This window comes from Aulonocara sp. 'chitande type north' Nkhata Bay, linkage group LG7 (genome assembly GCF_057382095.1).
Source record: "Aulonocara sp. 'chitande type north' Nkhata Bay isolate Kocher_YH1m ecotype deep benthic linkage group LG7, A_spYH_male_GT1.1, whole genome shotgun sequence".
In the NCBI taxonomy this organism is placed as follows: Eukaryota; Metazoa; Chordata; class Actinopteri; order Cichliformes; family Cichlidae; genus Aulonocara; species Aulonocara sp. 'chitande type north' Nkhata Bay.
In genome coordinates this window covers 55,356,627-55,374,819 of record NC_141350.1, presented here as the reverse complement: position 1 = coordinate 55,374,819, position 18,193 = coordinate 55,356,627, and the positions used below count along the sequence as shown (strand labels likewise).

Sequence of the window (18,193 nt, the reverse complement as noted above, 5' to 3'; positions counted from 1 at the left end):
AATTTTACAACAAAGTGTGTCTAGTTGCAACTGGGCAGAAGTTGTATCTTTCATTGCGTAAACATTCATAGCTAATCCAGCTGAAAGGCCCATGCCTAATGCCTTAGAAAATGCAAATGCATAAATAAAAGGAATGAATGAATATTTAAAGGATAGGCATAAAAGCCATGAGATGCTTCGTGTTCATTTGTCATTGTTATGATCAGAAAGCACCTGCTCTAAGTAGTATCTCCATGCTGCCCTTTTATGAGTAACACATCAGAGCAGGTAGGCAAGTTTTAACCTATTCTATCTCTAATGAAGTATATTGCACAGTACTGAACTCACTTCAGGGATATATTAAGTTACACATGCGTCAAGGCTCACGTCTGGCTCAGGATTTGATGAATACCCATGATACATGGTTTGTTTTTCACTTAGCTACACTGATTAAAACCTGGAAAGAACTGTTGCCATGGGGGTCTCACCTGTGGAATTAATTATCCCACGTTGCATCCTCTGACTTCCTGATAAACAAGCCATTCAGAAGAGTCTGTGATCTCATTTTTGCAGGACTCTAACCAGGTAGGAACACCACTGTTATGAGCTAATAGTTGTTGTAATGCTTTTTCATATGTGTGTGTGTGCATGTGTATTTTTGTATTATTTGTTTTACATTATTTTTCAGGAAACTGCAAGCGCACCTTTAATCTCTCCAGCAAAATGCCAAGCCAGCTTGAGAGTGCAATGGATGCACTGATGACAGTTTTCTACAATTACTCGGGACATGATGGAGATAAATACAAGCTCAACAAGGGTGAGCTGAAGGAACTCTTGAACAGTGAGCTCACTGACTTCCTCACGGTAAGGCTGATGTTTAAATGCAATGATTATTTTGTTGTTTGTTTTATCTGTTCGGCATTTAGACAAAGATTTGATGTCATGCAGAATTTTCAACAGGAAGCACAATCCCTGTATGGATTTAAATTAATGGGAACATGCTGGTGTACTGACGTATGACTATGCATTTCATTAACTGAACTATAATGACCAATAGTAATTGCATTAATTTGCTTATGGATCTTGAACACTTTGAAGTCTTATTCACTTAAAAGTCAATCTTAAGAGTGATGTGTTCAAATGATGTAACATCCTGACCTTGTTGGAGGAAATTGTTTTTTCATTGATTGCTTTCTTGCTGTCAAAGTGTAACTGCTTGTGGCTCTCGCATGACCACCATGGCAAATAAATGATGCGGGGAGAGAGATAGATAAGGTCATTTGAGATAAATCCCTGCCCCTGAGTCTGTGTGATAGCAGCGCGTACAAGCCTGCAATTTCAAATGATTGAGACCACAGCATCAACAAAACAGCCAAGGTCTAAAACCTGATGCCTTCAGATATCTTTCTTGTTACTGTCCGTCCCCCTTCATGTGGGTGGGAGGCCTCAGGTGCTCACACATCATCATCATCATCAGTGACCCATATCACCTCCAAATATAGACACCCTTGTGATGTCATCACATCCCTGTGGGCTGTAGTCACCTCTGAGAATAGACACAGTGGCGTTCACCCTGAGTTTCTGCCAACAGGAAACTTTGACACTTGACAACCAAAGCATGATACAGTACTTACTACTACATGTTCTGTCTTGATAGAATTGAAAGAATTTTAAAAAAGTAATGCAAAATTCAAATTAAGTGTGCTCTTGATTAAGATTGTTAGATTTATTTACTGATAAAATGGTAGTCTTGCATTTTTCATGTTTATGTCTACTGTCGACTCACTCAAGGTGACTTTGTATTTTAACGTAGCTTTGAGCTTTTCAGACCAAATTTAAATTGAAACTACATTAGAAAATGCAAAACTGCTGTGGTGATATTTTTTCTAATTTAAATTAACCCCCAGTGTGGATTTTAATTTTAACCTTCTGAGAAATGCTGACTTTAGTGCCACAACAGAAAGATCACTGGTGCCTTGGAGGTTAGAGGACGAATAAAAAAACGTCTTGTTTCCCAGTCATGGAGGAAATGAGCAAAGTAATAAATGTCGCATTTGATTAGCTGAGGCTCACGGGTCATTTAGTGGCAGCATCACTCTGCTCACCACCGGACATGGGGCTTTGCCTTGAGTCAATATCAACCACCAGTAACAGTCACATTTTATGCATTATTACCGGAAGCTTAGAAGCGTTGAAGGTATTTGGCTAAGAAGTTGATAATATTGGTAACAAGTTTGTTTTATGGAAAAATCATTACAAGGCATTACAAGAGTCACAAAGACATAATCATTCCAGTTGCATATTTGTTGAATCACTATCTGTTTGTGTTTTGTTTTCAGTCTCAGAAAGATCCCATGCTGGTGGAGAAAATCATGAATGACCTGGACTCTAACAAGGACAACGAGGTGGATTTCAATGAGTTTGTTGTGTTGGTGGCAGCTCTGACTGTTGCCTGCAACGACTTCTTCCAAGAGCAACAGAAGAAAAAGAAATAGGTGTCCAAAAAAACCCAATGTCCATCCACATTTTAAGCTGTAGCTGAATTGTGTCGTAGTTTTCCCAGAGCATAGGATTGTCATTTGTGGATGTAAATGTAACAATGTACAGACTGGAGCTGTTAAACAATCACTTGATCTCACATCGACCTTGTCTTTTACAAATTATTTTATTATTTTTGTTATAAATATAACTAGAAAAACCCTTTCCTTAAGCCCTCCATGGTGTTGTTATTGTTGATTTTTTTGTGTATGGAAGTGTTTCATCCAAACCTTTGTGCATAAATGTGTAATTGGTTTTCTTTTAGTTTAGTCTGCAAAAGAAAGAATAGAATAACTTACTGTTGATTAATTCAGAGGTATTTTCCTTAAAAATGATAATGTGGTCATCTAAAAACCTTTCCTAAATCCTTACAAGATTTTGTTCCAACAGATGTCTGGAAGTTTTAAAGGTCATATGTTCATTTAATATGTTAAGGATGCAATGAACAGTTTCGCATTTACTCTTAGCCTCCATTCCCTAAGGGGAATTACCTTTTCCTGGCACAAAATTAGAGTCGTGGAAAAATACGCAGGCCCACAGTGATTTAGCCAAGCATTCCCCTGTAAAAGGAATAAATGTCTCACTGCTATATGCCATGTGTGGTATTTTGTGCACTTTTGAACAAGATTTGACTTCAGCGTTGTCTTTCAATAATTTCTTATATGGCCACAAATGAAACCTACTAAAGATTCTTGAAGACATCATGTTAAAAGTAAATGCACTTAATAAATGTAAATCTATCCTGTGTGACTTATTTTATGCTGATCCACTGTCTTGCACGACTGTATTATCCTGTAAAGCTTACAGTGCATTCAAACTCCAGTAAAACAGTAAATTGTTACAGTATAAAATTACTATTATAGTAAATGCAACATTGTACCAAAAACTGTATCATAAGAAAACAGGTAATTGATTTAATTAAAATATGTGAAAAGCATCAGGCATTTAATGATAGCTGTTCAAGTTAAATACTTAATATACAATTTTAAAGGTTGCAAGGAACCCACACCTCTCCAAAGGCTCACAATACACAGCTGTGGGGTTATTAGCTCTTTATTGTGGCACAACTGGATTAATTTGTTTCGATTTCTATCCAATTTTGAATTGAAAGAGCTGTTCAGGCCCGTTAAGGACATATAGGAAGACTACACAGATGGAGTGCAGTTTATTGCAGTGCAGTTATATATAATATGCATACAAACTGAATCAGGTAAAGCAAATGAGTTTAGATGAGCATAAAACTGAGTTTCCCTTTTGGGAAATGACTGTGTACTATGTCTTTATGACGCATGGTGATCCCAAGTTGGGTCCAGCTGGATCAGCCAAACACACAGATACAACATCCCCTCAAGCAGAAATGCAGATTTTTCTCACCTTGGGAAGGACAAAAGTGTACACTGAAGCTGTATTTTCTAAGGGTTTTCCTCCCTTTCTCTCTCTCTTTTTCTCTTGCTCTCAGCCCATTTCCCAAAATACCAAACTAGACAGTTCATTTGCAGTGATATTCTCAGCTGTGACGTGGACAAAATTACTGAAACAAAATCCAGAGGCAAGTCTGATGCTTTTATGTGAGCAGATGGTGCTTGCACAAACCCTCACCACGACAATGCAATTTGTCTGTGATTGGCTGTAATCGAGCAGGATAATCACCCCATGGGAAGATGCCATGCCATAATTGTGCATTTTGTTCAATTTTTAAAAGGTTGCAATCAATTCTAAGTGTCATTTGATAATTTTGAAATGTGGATATTTATATTCTCACTCGTGTGATTGCCCTCCACTTTCACAAACCTCTTCCGAATGTTCATGTGATTGTCTCTTTATTTCCTGTGAGCGTCATGTTCAGGAACTGGCTTCTAGCAGAGCAAAAAAAAAAAAAACCCTACCCATCACACAAAGTTTGAGTCATCAGCCGTGATCAGATCTTCATGTCCTGTGTCAGTGTATTCATTCAGCTATTGTGGGGGGAAATGCATCCAAATTATATGGGGCAGCTAAGAAATTGTTAACATAAAAGTGGTTGCACCTAAAGCACAATTGCATCTTTCTAGCACAAAGACATTACTAGAGAGAGATTTTTAAAGCAGAAATTTTATATAATGTAGTAATTTTCTTATTTGTTAAAAAAAAAACTATAATTCCAAAAAGCATAATTTAATCTATACCTAATATAATGTAAGAGGATGGAGAAAACAAATAATATTAAATATTAAACAATTGTTTAAAAAAAAGAAGAGTGTTTTTGACACTTCAAAGAGAGATAACGGGATATTAAAGAGGACATAAGAGACAACTGATGAAATATTATTAGTATTATTGATCTCTAGCACTTGGCAAAGTACAAGACTCATTCCCTGAACACATTTTGTTGTTGTTTATAAAACTCTAGATAAAACTGCATCAGGAAATCAATCCAGGAAATGTGCCTCAGATTAGTATTTTCAGTTTTACCAAATATGGCACAAAAATTGTGATTTCAATTGACTGAGTTGAGCACAGTTGTAGCTTTTTGGGACAGTTTCTCCTCACTCCAAGTGTCAGCCATCCAAATGTAGCTGCTACCTGTGACGTCTTTAAAATATGCCTCGAGCCCTTATCTCCCACATGCTGTCCGCTCCCCCTTTTCGTCACTCTGTGCGTCACCGTTCGTGCCAGAACTCCTCATTAGGAGTGAGCTGTGTTTGTGAGTGTGTGTGTAATGCTTTTGGTTTCTTAATTTTCTGATAAGCATTTAAAACTTTGTGAAGAGAGCATTTAAATTTGAAATCATTTGTTGTTTACATCTGTAAAGAAATATTGTAATAATAAGACATAAACTAATAAGAGAAGATAATTTAAATATAATATAAAATCCCCTATTAGAGATTTCTTTTTATTTTCCAATACTGACTGTGTGCTATTAGTAGCAACGTTTTATTTATATATCACACAAACTAAATTCAAAGTCTAAGAAAATGTCAAGGCAACATTATTCAATAGATTTTCTTTGAGGTTAACAATAAAATATGTGGTTTGGCACAGGGTATTACATCAGACACTGTCTGGGTTAGGGTTAGGGCTTGGGAATATCAGTGGGAATACACAAGCGTGTGGTTTGTGTATTCCCATCCACTTCTGACTCACCTGCAAACTGTGGCTCTTTTCTTTTCTTTTCTTTTTTTTGTAAATATAAAGAAGGTCCAAGTTGTTTTCTGTTAAAAATTCATGAAGTTTTATTTCCCACTACCACCGATTTATAAAAAGGACTAGATGCTTGTTTTTTGTATTTGGTTTTTTGGTTCTCATATAACTAGGTGAATCAAGAAAATGAGAACTCAGTTGTGGAAACGACACCACACATGAGGGGTAAGCAGCCTAACAGATTATTAGATTGTATTTAGGGGAATAAAGCATGTTGTCTTTGTGTACTAACCTTGTACTTAATGTATGATGATAATGTATTTTGATTAAAATGGTATAGTTAGCTTCATTTATGAAGTCTGGTCATGTTTGCTTGGTCAGCCTCCCCTGTGACTCAGCCAGAAAATGAAAATGACAGGGGTTTTTTTGTTTTTGTTTTTGTAAAGAACAAATTAATATTTATTTTAAACACATATTGGTGTTGCTTAGTAACAAATAAGGGGGGCAGACTTTCTACAACAGATTGCCTTATCTGGGAAAGTGGTGTGCTCATCAGAGGATGACAAGAGGACAAGAGAAAAAACACTTTCCTGCTGCCCCTGCTGGAACATGTATGGCCTGATCTGTCTCTCATTGATAGTCCAGCCTTTGTATCACTTACTGGTGCAGTTCTTCACTGAAAATTGTTCTACTCAAGAATTTACTAAACTGATGCCGAGATTTTAAACTGAAGCTGCTTCAAGACGAAATCTGGGTTTGAGCTAAACTTCCCAGGAGGCCTTTCTAATTACAGTAAGGTCATTAATGATTAATTAAGGACATCAATTAATCATTAATGTTATTTGTCAAAACAGACGTATGGACTCTTTGGAGTTTTGTCAGTGAAGATCAGCAAATATGATTTTCAGTATAAAGGATATTTAATATCAAAGATCATTTTTAAATAGGATTTGATATGTGACCAAAGACGACTGCTGGCACCTGCCTGTCTTATTACTTTACGGCTTTCAGTAAGTAGTGACCTTTGGCAAGAAACTGAGCATGTTCTGTGTCACTGAGCTACAATGTATTTGGGGTCATTTGTTAAATAAGAGGACACTTCCTGAACTCCAATATTACTGTGGTTTAAAGAAACTACACGACCAGGAGAAGTACTCTGGACTTCAAGACAGTGCTCATGTTTCCATAAATTGTTCATCTATAACAGGAATTGTGGGTCTGTTAAATGTATAATGTTCAATTTCAAACCTGTATGGAAATGTAAGAAACACTTTTAGTACCTCATCATGTGACATTGTGGTTCAAGATCCACAATGTGTGTAACCTAAATGTGTGTATGTATAGGGTACAAAAGTCTTGAATTTCTTGTAAAGATTTAATGCAATACAGGATATTATAAAAGCAAAAAATATTGCTGAAAAGTGGCGTCGTGATTATGCAACTGTGATATTTTGAGATGCACTGCACTCAAAATATTGAGTGCCTGTATCTGCTCTAATCTCCTGTTGAGTGATCGACAAATAATTAATCATCTTCGCTGAGAAAGGCCAGATTCAAATGTCAAACATAATTTTCTGTAGAATAACAGAGTAGTTCGGTATAACTGACAGCATCAAAAGCAAGCTGTGAGTCCAAAATACACACGTGAGGAACATTTGAACTAAACTACGGCTTTATACAAAGAATGTGATGTGGCTGCTGCAAAGCTTTGGTTGACGATTCAACGTCTATCATACTGTACGCACAGGACAGGAAAAAGCCAATAATGTCTTAGATTCTTTGTGTCATGGAGTAAATGCGTCATCTGGCTTGTTCATTAACTACATCACTGAGCACAGAGAGAATACATAGGAAGCTGCTTGATTTAGTAACACAGTGCAACCGAACACATTTTTAAACATATAAACATAATTGAGAATGATGGTACAGTCGGTGTAATGTACACTCGTGCAATTAGAAAAACATGTAACACATAGGCTTTAACAAAAAGGATTTTCTGCTGTAAAGCATCTGAGATCCTAATGGTCTTGCCACTCATTGCTTTTGTATCCACAAACTATTAAGAACAACACCTTTGTGAAGCACACTGTTGCACAGGTGACAGTTTTCTTCATTGATATTCACAAAATATAAATACAAGGTTATTATTTAGCGTCAATAGCAGCAGCGGCACATATGTTTTGTATCCAACTTTGTCCACACTATTCAAAAAAGATAAAGACCACCAATGTGGCTTCAGGACACTGTCACACATACACACACGCATACAGACCTACAGTTGTTGGCTATAAAGTCTTGGGCAGTCGTTCATCACCAGCTTGTGCCTGCACATGTCTCTCAATGATAATACACCTTCAGGCCTTTAATCACAGGTCGCCCCATTGGTTTGTGTGATTCAGGCATTAATATTTTAGAGATACTGCCTGCTGTTTTCTCTGTAGTGACAACAAGAGTTCGTTATGTACCCAGGACAGTCATCAAAGGCAGTGACATCATTCCACATATGAGGTAATGATGAAGAAACACGTACTCCACTGAACACATGATGGTTTTGCAGACATGGGTTTGCTAAGACAGGAGCCCACAATGTCTGACTTCACCTGATATGCCCTAAATCTCCTGCATTTAACTGGTGACACGTAATTACTTTCAACAGTGAATCCATGTTTCTTCTTATATCTTTGCAAATAACTCATTCATAACTGTAGTTGTGACAGAGATGACAGACACATTTTATTAAGATTTGCAGACCCTACTCCACCTCTGTTTTAGTTTTTTGGCAATCTACATTTACCATGAATATTTCTATGTTGTGTATATAGATTAAAAGCACCAAATGTTAGCATGGAGCCAAAAACTGGATTATTTAAGCATGCTAGAGGGTGAACATGAGTTAAAAAAAAAAAAAAAAAAAGATTTAGGAAGCATTTAGCAAAATAACCAGTCGATGTAAACTAGAATAGAATAGAATAGGATAGAATAGAATTCAACTTTATTGTCATTGCACATGTCACAAGTACAAGGCAACGAAATACAGTTTGCATCCATCCAGAAGTGCTTTAGCCATGATATAGATATATTACAGAAATGGGTCTGTTATAGGTATGAAGGTACAAAAATGTGTCTATTATGGGTATGTTACAATGTACACGGTATGAAAGTATGTTATGAATATGCTATAACTATAAGTATGTACAGGCTGTAGTGGGTATACAAGCTATGTACAGTCTATGAAGAGGATATAAATATGAAACTATACAGAAATATGCAAGTTATAAACAGTTGTAGAATTATAATTATCATATTGTACAGAATGATTGTTTATACAGAATTATACAGTAGTGCAGTTAAGATAAGTTAAATATGTGGCTAATTTCTACAGAGGCTATATAAAGTGCTAGTGGGTGTGTGTATGTTCAGTCCATTACTTTAACATGGGTCAGATATATATATATATATATATATATATAGATATATATATAGATATATATATAGATATATATATAGATATATATAGATATATATATAGATATATATATAGATATATATAGATATATATATAGATATATATAGATATATATATATATATAGATATATATATAGATATATATAGATATATATATATATATAGATATATATATATATATATATAGATATAGATATATATATATAGATATAGATATAGATATAGATATATAGATATAGATATAGATATAGATAGATAGATAGATAGATAGATAGATAGATAGATAGATAGATAGATAGATAGATAGATAGATAGATAGATAGATAGATAGATAGATAGATCTGACCCACGTTAATAGCTTATATTATCTTTGGGATATTTTAATATGCTTAAAAATTTTTCTGGTACTAGGAGATCAAATCCAAGGTCAAAGTAGAGGTCAAAAGGTCAAATAAAGGTAATATCTTAAAACCTGAGATCTGACTGCTTTTTTATGAATGAATTAAAAGAGAGTCCATTTTTTTCTTTCTTTTTTTTTTATAATAAGAAAACCCCGGTTGAGTGCTTTGTCATGCAATATCATTTTATTACAAAAAACATTTTTGGTCTTTTTTTTAATCAAATCCCCTCATAATGGCGATGGCATACTCCCTCACTTTACGTTCACCCTCCATGTCCATGATTCAGCACATCACCAGTACTCACACAAACAGAAGGTGACATTCATTTTAGCACCATTCCTTATCAAGAATGTTGATGACAAACTCCCAAAACAACATTATAAGTCTAATTCTGATAAATGCACACAGGGCGCTCACAGCATATAAAAACAAGTGTGGTTCCACCAAACACAAAAGGACACTTAATTAAATGTATTTACAATAAGATGAATGAAATTTAAAAGAAAAATCTATTTTAATAAATGTAAAGTCGAGTGTGTAATATCATAATAGTCCTATGACACTTATCTTTTATTTTTCATACACTTTTATTTCAATGTCCTCAGACATTTTATCTAATCAGAGGGACTGACTGTTACTTTCACTTAAAGCCATTTTAAAAACATTTGCAGTCAAATGCTACATTTGTCACATAAGATCCTGTTAGGATCAGTTATTGAAACAGAAATCTTCCACGTTGTTGAGTTTGATCGTCTGTAGCTCCTGGCTGTCTAATAGCCTGTAGCTGAAAGACACGCGGTTGACAAACTTCCCGCTGGACACCATCCTCACCACAGTGTTATCACAGCCAATCTTCATGTGAGCTGCAGGTAGAGCAAAAGGAAATCTTAAGTCTTGACTGGTGTTTTATTTAAAGAGAAGAGGAGGCAGAGAGATGGTGTGCACTTACTTGGTCCAGTGAAAGCGATGCAGAGGTCAGTAATGGGAAGCAGCTTTGATGTATCAATGCCGTTTCCCCCCAGCAGCTGTACAAAGTCTCCTGATTCTGCACATCCGGGCATGGATCTCTATGGAAATCAACATAGAGTGTGATACAAATACTAACTAACAAATACTAAATACTTATTGTGCAAAATAAAGGTACATATAGTGAATTTTTAAGGACAACATATATTATGATAATATGTGTTTTTTAATAAAAAAATATCCTAAGATAAATTATTTTAAGTTTGTAAAAAAAGAAAATGTCCTACCAAGCACACTTTAAAAGCTTTTTACCTTTTTTTATGCTGATGTTATTCTGTTTAGAGCTAAGAGAAAGCACAGGCTGGTGCCATTTCATCTCTTGGAGCTACACCTTGTTGTGACTCTCATTTAAATCACTCCATAACTGATTTGAATCTTATTCCTTATATACCTTATACCTTAGTATGAGATCTGAATTTGTTATAATTTTAGGGGTCTGGTCACTTAAAATCACTAATATTCTCAATGCAAAAATCACTTTTTACTTAAGGTTTCAGTTGCTATATAAACTGAGAAACCCTGTAACACTGAAGATGAATTAAAAGCACTGCGGCAATATTCAAGGGTGTTTAGTGACTTTCTTTACCTTGGGGAGGTGGTTGTAGTGGCCCAGGCTGAACTCTGAGATGCTGATCTCTACTGGATATATGATGGAGAAGCTGCAGTTTCTGTGCTGCTGTGGGATCGCCATTGTGTAACTGCCCTCTGGTGACTGTGACATGACATTGCAGGCTGCAAAACAATAGACAAGGGTGGATGTTGCAAATATGATCACTTTGATGGATGTTCAGATAGAAGCATAGGAATGTACACATAACCTAAAGGCTGGGGTTGTACATGCATGATTCATATATACATGGTGTTAAAGTACCTCTTCAATTTGTTGCATTGAATGACAAATGTCAAAAGGTCAAAAATAATTCTATGCTTGTGGTCTGTTACACAAGCATTTTTCAAAGCACTATTTCACTATTATTATTATATCTAATTAGTAAAGATCAGGTAGTTTCAAAGAAAATGAAGAAAACTTTAATGCCTTCACTGAGGTCAATCTCAAAAACACTTAAAAAGCAGGTTCATCATCTAAGTTGCCCTTTCCTTTCATGTTACTGTGGGAGAGCATTTGCAGCCTGTCCTTGGTCCTCATCCAGGAACACAGTGGTGGCAAACTGTCTACTAATGGTGCAAGTGATGACTAAAGCACCATGTCAGGCTGCCAGTATCACCACTGAATTACACATTAATTGCAGTGTAAATGGGCTGAAAGCTCAAATGGTTATGTTTATGTGCATGCAGGGAATTTTAGAGTTTACTTCTGAAAATGACCGTCTACATACGAAAGGGGTTGGTGTGTTTCCTGACTGTCAGGGTGAAGCTGCTGCCGGCACTGTGAACGCGGAAGAAGACCATGGCCACGTTCTGAGAAGAGCGCACACTTTTCCTCAGCGATCCAGAGTCGCAGTAATCCACATAGCGCTCGAACAAAGGCAGTGGGTGATCGTGGGTGCTGGGAAACTTTTCCCCTTTCATCACCCAGCCGTCGAACACCTTGATGGGATATATATTAAAAGACAGAAGCTTTAAGTAGAATTTTATATTTAATCGCAAATTATTTCTTGATGGTTTTACTAATGATGAGAAAGAATATTAAACTCTTTAGGCCGAAACTTAACCAGTATGCAAACAATAGGGAAGTGATTTTCAGGTAGCTCATCTAAAGGAAGCAGGTTTGTGCCCAATTACTTTATGTTTAAAGAGCATTTTGTCTAATTAGGAACCAAGATAACAGACCCCAGTATTTGGTGACATGGAAACACAGAGCAAAAGCTTTATCACAAAAGCACAAAAAAGTCTATGTCATTTCCTGTAATTATACAAAAATTATGCAATAAAATAACGTTTTAAGCCCTTCAAGCTCAACGTGACCAGATGCATCTACCCATCTTGTGATATTTTGCTCAATATAAGAGGAGGGGGAAGGTGTTTCACGAGAAGCGCTGTTAGCTTACAGTGATGAAGTCTCCTCCCGTGCAGTCAATGTCAACGCTGTCATAATCCACACTGATCACTTCATTGGGCTCTGCCATGAAGAAAGCGGCACAGCTGAGCTGAGGGCGCTCTGCTGTGAAGGTGAACTGGCCCTCCACTGCAACCATGTCCAGACAACCTGAAAGGCATTCCAGGAAAGAATGTGAAAACTTTGCCAACCAAATATGAAAAATTATAAATAAATGAAAACACATTGATCTACTCTAATTACTATTTATTATATTTATTATCCTTTTTTAATATAAATATCTTTTTCTGCTGCGTTTTCATTCATTCTCTACATTCCAGCTCTTTTAGCCTATTGATTATACTTAGGTGTTTATCGAGAGCAATTTTGGTAAAACCAAAATTAAGAGACAGAAAACAAGTCTAATTTACCAAAAGTATACAAAAACGCTACCTCCCCTTTTATCTGTTCTTCAAACGCATAAGTTGCAAAAATTAAAAAACAAAAACAAGGAAAACCAGCATAAACCATCAATTATATGTTTATTTAAAATATTATAGATAGATGTCACGTGACTTACGTAAAGGTCGGCGATACATCAACTCTTCGGGCATTTCTCTCTTGAGTTCCGAGTTGAAAAATGAATATAATTCATCTTTTGTGATTTCGTTGTTCTACAGAGAGTGGGAGAGAAGTTTGGCGCGTCTCGTTTGTACCTTTGAATCTTCTAAGAAGTTTCTGTATCTGTCCGGACACTTACCTCAATATACCTGGAGTCTCCCTTGAGGACGGACAAGCACAACACCAGAAAGAAGAGCTGCTCCCGGAAAGTGCGCTCCATAACGCGCATCTCTGTCTGCAAGGCTCACCTGAGCGGAGAAAGTCTGAGCTCCTCCGCGACAAGCGCTGCTTTTTATAGGAGCAAATACTGTAAGGACCAAGTGACATGTTCGCCCACCGTGGACGCCCTCCCCTCCCATACGATCCACTCCTTAAGCAGCCAATTGCGTAGCTGTGACGAGAGCAAGGGACGAATGGATGAAAAAACAAAGACAGAAAGGGAAAAGCTGATCTTCCCTTCCCACTCATCTTCCCTCAAAGCGACTCAGGTAGCTGCTGCAGCCCTCCCAGACTCATACCGATCATTAAACAACTCACATTGAACATGTTTGCCCTCTTCTCTTTGTTCTAAATCAAAAGTGAAACGAGTGATGCATGCACAAGGGCCTTTTACACTGTGTAACAAAAAGGATATTAAATCCTTTCAGTACTGTGCAAAAGTATTGAGCCACACCTTTTAAAATATTGTATAGGATTATTGAACACAGGTGCAATGATCTATTGAGAAATGTGAAAACACACATGAACATGAACTATATAAGACAAAAACATAGTTGTGCATCGTTGTTATGACCACCTTTCATGCTTTCTTGCAGTTTCTTCAAATAGTCTTCAGAATTAGCTAAAAAAAAAAGTCCTCCAGGATTCTCAGAGGACATTCAAAGCTCTTGTCTGAATGTTGGTTACCTTTTCTTCAGTTCTCAATATTGCTATAGTCTGGGTTCTTCAGAGGCCAATCCATGGTCCATGACTTGATGTGGTCCATGACTTGATGTCCATGACTTGGGGCGACCGTGGCTCAGGGGGTTAGGACGTGTATCTGTAACCGGAAGGTCGCCGGTTCGATCCCCGGGCTCTCTGTCCTGGTCGTTGTGTCCTTGGGCAAGACACTTTACCCTACTGGTGTTGGCCAGAGGGGCCGATGACGCAATATGGCAGCCTCGCTTCTGTCAGTCTGCCCCAGGGCTAAATGACTTTAGATGCATGTTTGGAAATGTTAGGCATTGCCCATTCATTATAGGAAATATAAAAATTTTAAAAGCATGACTTCTTAAATGGTGTTGTTAATCAAAATACACATTCCTTACTTGAGCTTAACTGAACATGACCTATTTCCCCTTTCTGCTTTATGGATACTTTCATTGATGAATCAGAAGTTACATCTGTAAGTGACAAATTAAAGCACTGTTTCTTCGTGGGACAAAATATTAATGATGGCAGTTATCTTTTATGAAAATAATATGACACACTGAATATTCTTTTTCCTTTTACAATTTCTAAGACCTATGTCAATAAATTCTAATTGAAATTTTATTTGGGAGCAAACAAGAAATGATTATGCTATCAAAACACCCGGACAAGCATTAGAATATGGATGGATGGAAGTCATTTAAATTGGTCATTTTCCTGGAGGTAATGTAACTGTACCATGAAGCAGCAAAACAACCCCATGGTGGCATAATACTACCAACACCATGCTTGACATTTGTACAGTGTTCATAGGTTTGAAAGTGTCAGTCCTGGAGCAGGGCCTTCTTTCTTGGTCGACACCATCATAAATGCAAATAACTTGAACTTGCGGTTCTTAAACTGATGATCTTGGAATCTGCAGTTGGTTAGAAATGACTCCAAGAGACCTTCCCAGTTTGTATAAATCTACAATTCTTCTTAGACCTTCACTGAAATTCATTTTTCTTGGCACTGTTTAAAACAATAAGCACTCTAAAACAAATCCTTTTTTCCCTGGCAAAGAGAAACTACCAGTTGTAGTCAACCATGGCCTTGGTCTTGTCAAGGTAAAAGATATTCTAGAACCTTCAATGTGGGCATCCATGTACTTGCTTGCTTTTTGTGACCATTCACACTTGTCTGCGCAGAATTTACATTAAAATGCACCAACTACTGATGCATCCAGGTGGTGGACATCTAAGAAGCATAATAAGAATGATTACTCAACTCTCAGGTTTCCATGTCTGCTTCTGCAATGGAGTATAATCAAAGCATAACTAAAATAGCCACTTGTTACAACCAGAATATGCACAAGAGCATCTCTGAATGCACAAAAAAAGATTGGATTAGCTGGTCTGATGAGTCTAGATTTTTACTGTGACATGCTTTGTATCACACTGCTGGCAGTGGTACAATTGTGTAAGGGATTTTTTTTTTTGCATATTCTGGACCCCTTAATACCACCTGAGCAATGTTGAGACACCATGTAACAGGGCAGCCCTTAGCGGCTGGAAACACAGTGAGACAGACCAAGGCAAGTGTAGTGGAACAAAGTATTTATTTGCTATATGGCTCTCCTTAAAACAATTAACTTGTCGAGCTTCTTCACAGCACAAAAATCCCCTAATGACAACTGGCAGCCTTAAATATGTTCAGCTGTCACAGACTTAACCATTATTCCACTCTCAGGTAAATTCTTAAATCCCAACCTTCCACCACAGTATACAATATATCAATAAGAATAAATAAATACATAAATACATCTTCACATTTACATATTAATAAATATTTCACACTTTAATGTTACACAAAACCCAATATTATAAAAACCCAGAAACCCAAGCACAAAAAGATTCACCACCATGGTCTCTCCCGGAACCTTTAAATGGTGTTTGGACCCCCAGGGAAACATTTGCCCAAACACCTTGAAGAGGACACAGGCAAGAAAGGTGAGTAATCATTAACTTACAAACACTTATTTGCAACACTTTTATCCCTAGATTTCACACACACATTTGCCTTAGTTTTCCTTATTGGTAAACCTTAATCACAATCTCAATCACCATTCTTCTCTCCTGACAGACAACCACCACATTCCTTGATGAGGAGCAGCTGTGCAGGATCTGAAACAAGGCCACCAACTGATTTTAAAATTCCCAATAAATAGTCAATAAATATTTAAACTTCTTGTGTGCAAATCCATGCTTAAAGTGCAATGCTACATAAAGTGCTTGATAAGGTGCTTTTAATAAAGTGAAAGGTGTGCTCTAAAGTGCTATACAGACAATACAATATAAATAAATGCAGTAAGGGAGTCCTCTTCCTTACATTTCCTCCTCCCTCTCTTAAGCACGAAGTGCTTCAGTCCTCTGTCATCCTAGATAAACAATCAGCAACCACATTTGACTTCCCTGGCCTATACTGGACCGTAAAGTCATAAGGCTGCAGAGACAGGTACCATCCTGCAATGCGGGCATTCGCATCCCTCATGCGGTTCAACCACTGGAGGGCACGATGATCAGTCTCCAGAGTGAAGTGACGTCCCAGAAGATAATACCTCAAGGCCTCAATAGCCCATTTCATGGCCAAGCACTCTTTCTCCACCGTCGAGTACCTCGTCTCCCTGTCGAGTAGTTTCCGACTCAGAAACACCACAGGCCTTCTTTCACCATCCACCTCTTGCTGAAGGACAGCACCAAGGCCAACCCCCGAAGCATCAGTTTGCAAGATGAATGGCTTGTTGAAGTCTGGACTGTGTAGAACTGGATGTGTGGAAACTGCTTCCTTGAGGTCTCTGAATGCTCGCTCACAGTCTTCCGTCCAACGCACTTTGTTAGGGGCTGAGCCTTTTGTGAGGTTATTAAGTACAGTGGATCGCTCCGCAAAAGAAGGTATGAATTTCCGGTACCAGCCTACTAGACCCAGAAAACCTCTCACCTTCCTTTTAGTTGTCGGAACTGGGAAGGACTGAATTGCTTCAATCTTTCCAACCTGCGGCTTTATCTTCCCAGAGCCAACTACACAGCCCAAGTACTCCACTTCTCTCTTGGCTATGGAGCACTTCTTGGGATTGATAGTCAGTCCAGCCATTCTGATGGAGTGTAGCACCTTCTGTAGGTGAATGACATGCTCTTCCCAGGACTGGCTGTACACCACCACGTCATCCAGATATGCTGCAGAGAATGCTGACACATCTCTCAGTACATGGTCCATTAATCGCTGGAATGTCGCTGGTGCACCTTGAAGCCCAAATAGCATGACTTTAAATTGGTACATACCAAAAGGAGTTTTGAAGGCTGTCAGCTCTCTCGCTTCTGGTGCCAAAGCCACTTGCCAGTATCCTTTACACAAATCAAGTGTTGTAATGTACGTTGCTGATCCAACTCTCTCCAGCAGGTCATCCACCCTGGGCATTGGGTAGGGATCAAACTTGGATAATGCATTCAAATATCTGAAATCAATACAGAATCTCAGGGTGTCATCTTTCTTTGGTACCAAAACAATCAGGCTGCACCACTCACTGCTTGACACCTCAATGATTCCCAGGTCCAACATCAGTTTTATTTCTTTCTGTAGCACTGGCACCAACCGTTCAGGAATTCTGTAACTCTTTTGTCGAACGGGTGCATCCTCCTTCACCCGTATCTTGTGCTGAACCAGTGATGTGAAGCCTGGTGTTTCTCGAAAGAGCTGTGGGTCCACAAGTGGTTTTATATCAGCCTGCTCAGTAGGAGACAAATGAGAGAGGTCAACTGAAGCACAAACTTGAATGTTAGTTGGAAAGAACTTCTCAGTCACCTCCTCATCCTTAACCGAACGCACCAGTAACTGATAGACCGGCTCTTGTCGGCTGTGGAATTCCTTCAACAAGTTCACATGAAATGTCTGATATTTTTTAACTCTTTCTGGCATATTCAGCTCATAAGTGACTTTACTCACTTGTCTGACGATCTCGTATGGTCCATGCCATTTTGTCAGCAACTTGTTATCGCTGGTGGGAAGCAATAACAGTACTTTCTGACCTGGAAGGAAGACCCTATCCCTGGCCTTCTGATCATACCAAGTCTTTTGATGTTTTTGTGGAGCTTTCATGTTGTC

At 37.8% G+C, this 18,193-nt stretch overlaps 2 protein-coding genes across 3 annotated transcripts; one reads left to right on the top strand and one right to left on the bottom strand.

Annotated features, from left to right (window-relative positions):
* The first annotated feature begins 532 nt into the window (after positions 1–532).
* Positions 533–3,316, top strand: s100z (S100 calcium binding protein Z). 2 transcript variants are annotated; one of them, XM_086302593.1, is made up of 3 exons: positions 533–564; positions 668–843; positions 2,319–3,316. In XM_086302593.1, the coding sequence occupies exons 2-3, from the start codon at positions 703–705 to the stop codon at positions 2,472–2,474; spliced, it is 297 nt and encodes a 98-aa protein (XP_086158719.1). In that variant the 5' UTR covers positions 533–564; positions 668–702; the 3' UTR covers positions 2,475–3,316. The 2 variants fall into 2 exon arrangements, with proteins under 2 accessions (XP_086158719.1, XP_086158718.1); XM_086302592.1 differs by lacking the exon at positions 533–564 and having other exon boundaries at positions 628–843.
* Positions 3,317–9,538: 6,222 nt separating this feature from the next.
* Positions 9,539–13,401, bottom strand: crhbp (corticotropin releasing hormone binding protein). Its single transcript, XM_086302591.1, has 7 exons — positions 13,287–13,401; positions 13,107–13,200; positions 12,540–12,697; positions 11,868–12,078; positions 11,117–11,262; positions 10,454–10,571; positions 9,539–10,367 (listed from the first exon to the last, which is right to left on the bottom strand). Exons 1-7 carry the CDS (start codon positions 13,374–13,376, stop codon positions 10,213–10,215), a joined length of 972 nt encoding a protein of 323 aa, XP_086158717.1. The 5' UTR covers positions 13,377–13,401; the 3' UTR covers positions 9,539–10,212.
* Positions 13,402–18,193: the final 4,792 nt, after the last annotated feature.

Excerpts from the sequence above, each read along its gene's own strand:
- s100z (XM_086302592.1), top strand. The coding sequence starts at position 628 with ATGTGTATTTTTGTATTATTTGTTTTACATTATTTTTCAGGAAACTGC. Across the intron at positions 844-2,318 it reads AGCTCACTGACTTCCTCACG|TCTCAGAAAGATCCCATGCT; the intron begins GTAAGGCTGATG and ends TTTTGTTTTCAG.
- crhbp (XM_086302591.1), bottom strand. The coding sequence starts at position 13,376 with ATGCGCGTTATGGAGCGCACTTTCCGGGAGCAGCTCTTCTTTCTGGTG. Across the intron at positions 13,201-13,286 it reads GAGACTCCAGGTATATTGAG|AACAACGAAATCACAAAAGA; the intron begins GTAAGTGTCCGG and ends CACTCTCTGTAG. Across the intron at positions 10,572-11,116 it reads ACTACAACCACCTCCCCAAG|AGATCCATGCCCGGATGTGC; the intron begins GTAAAGAAAGTC and ends TGATTTCCATAG.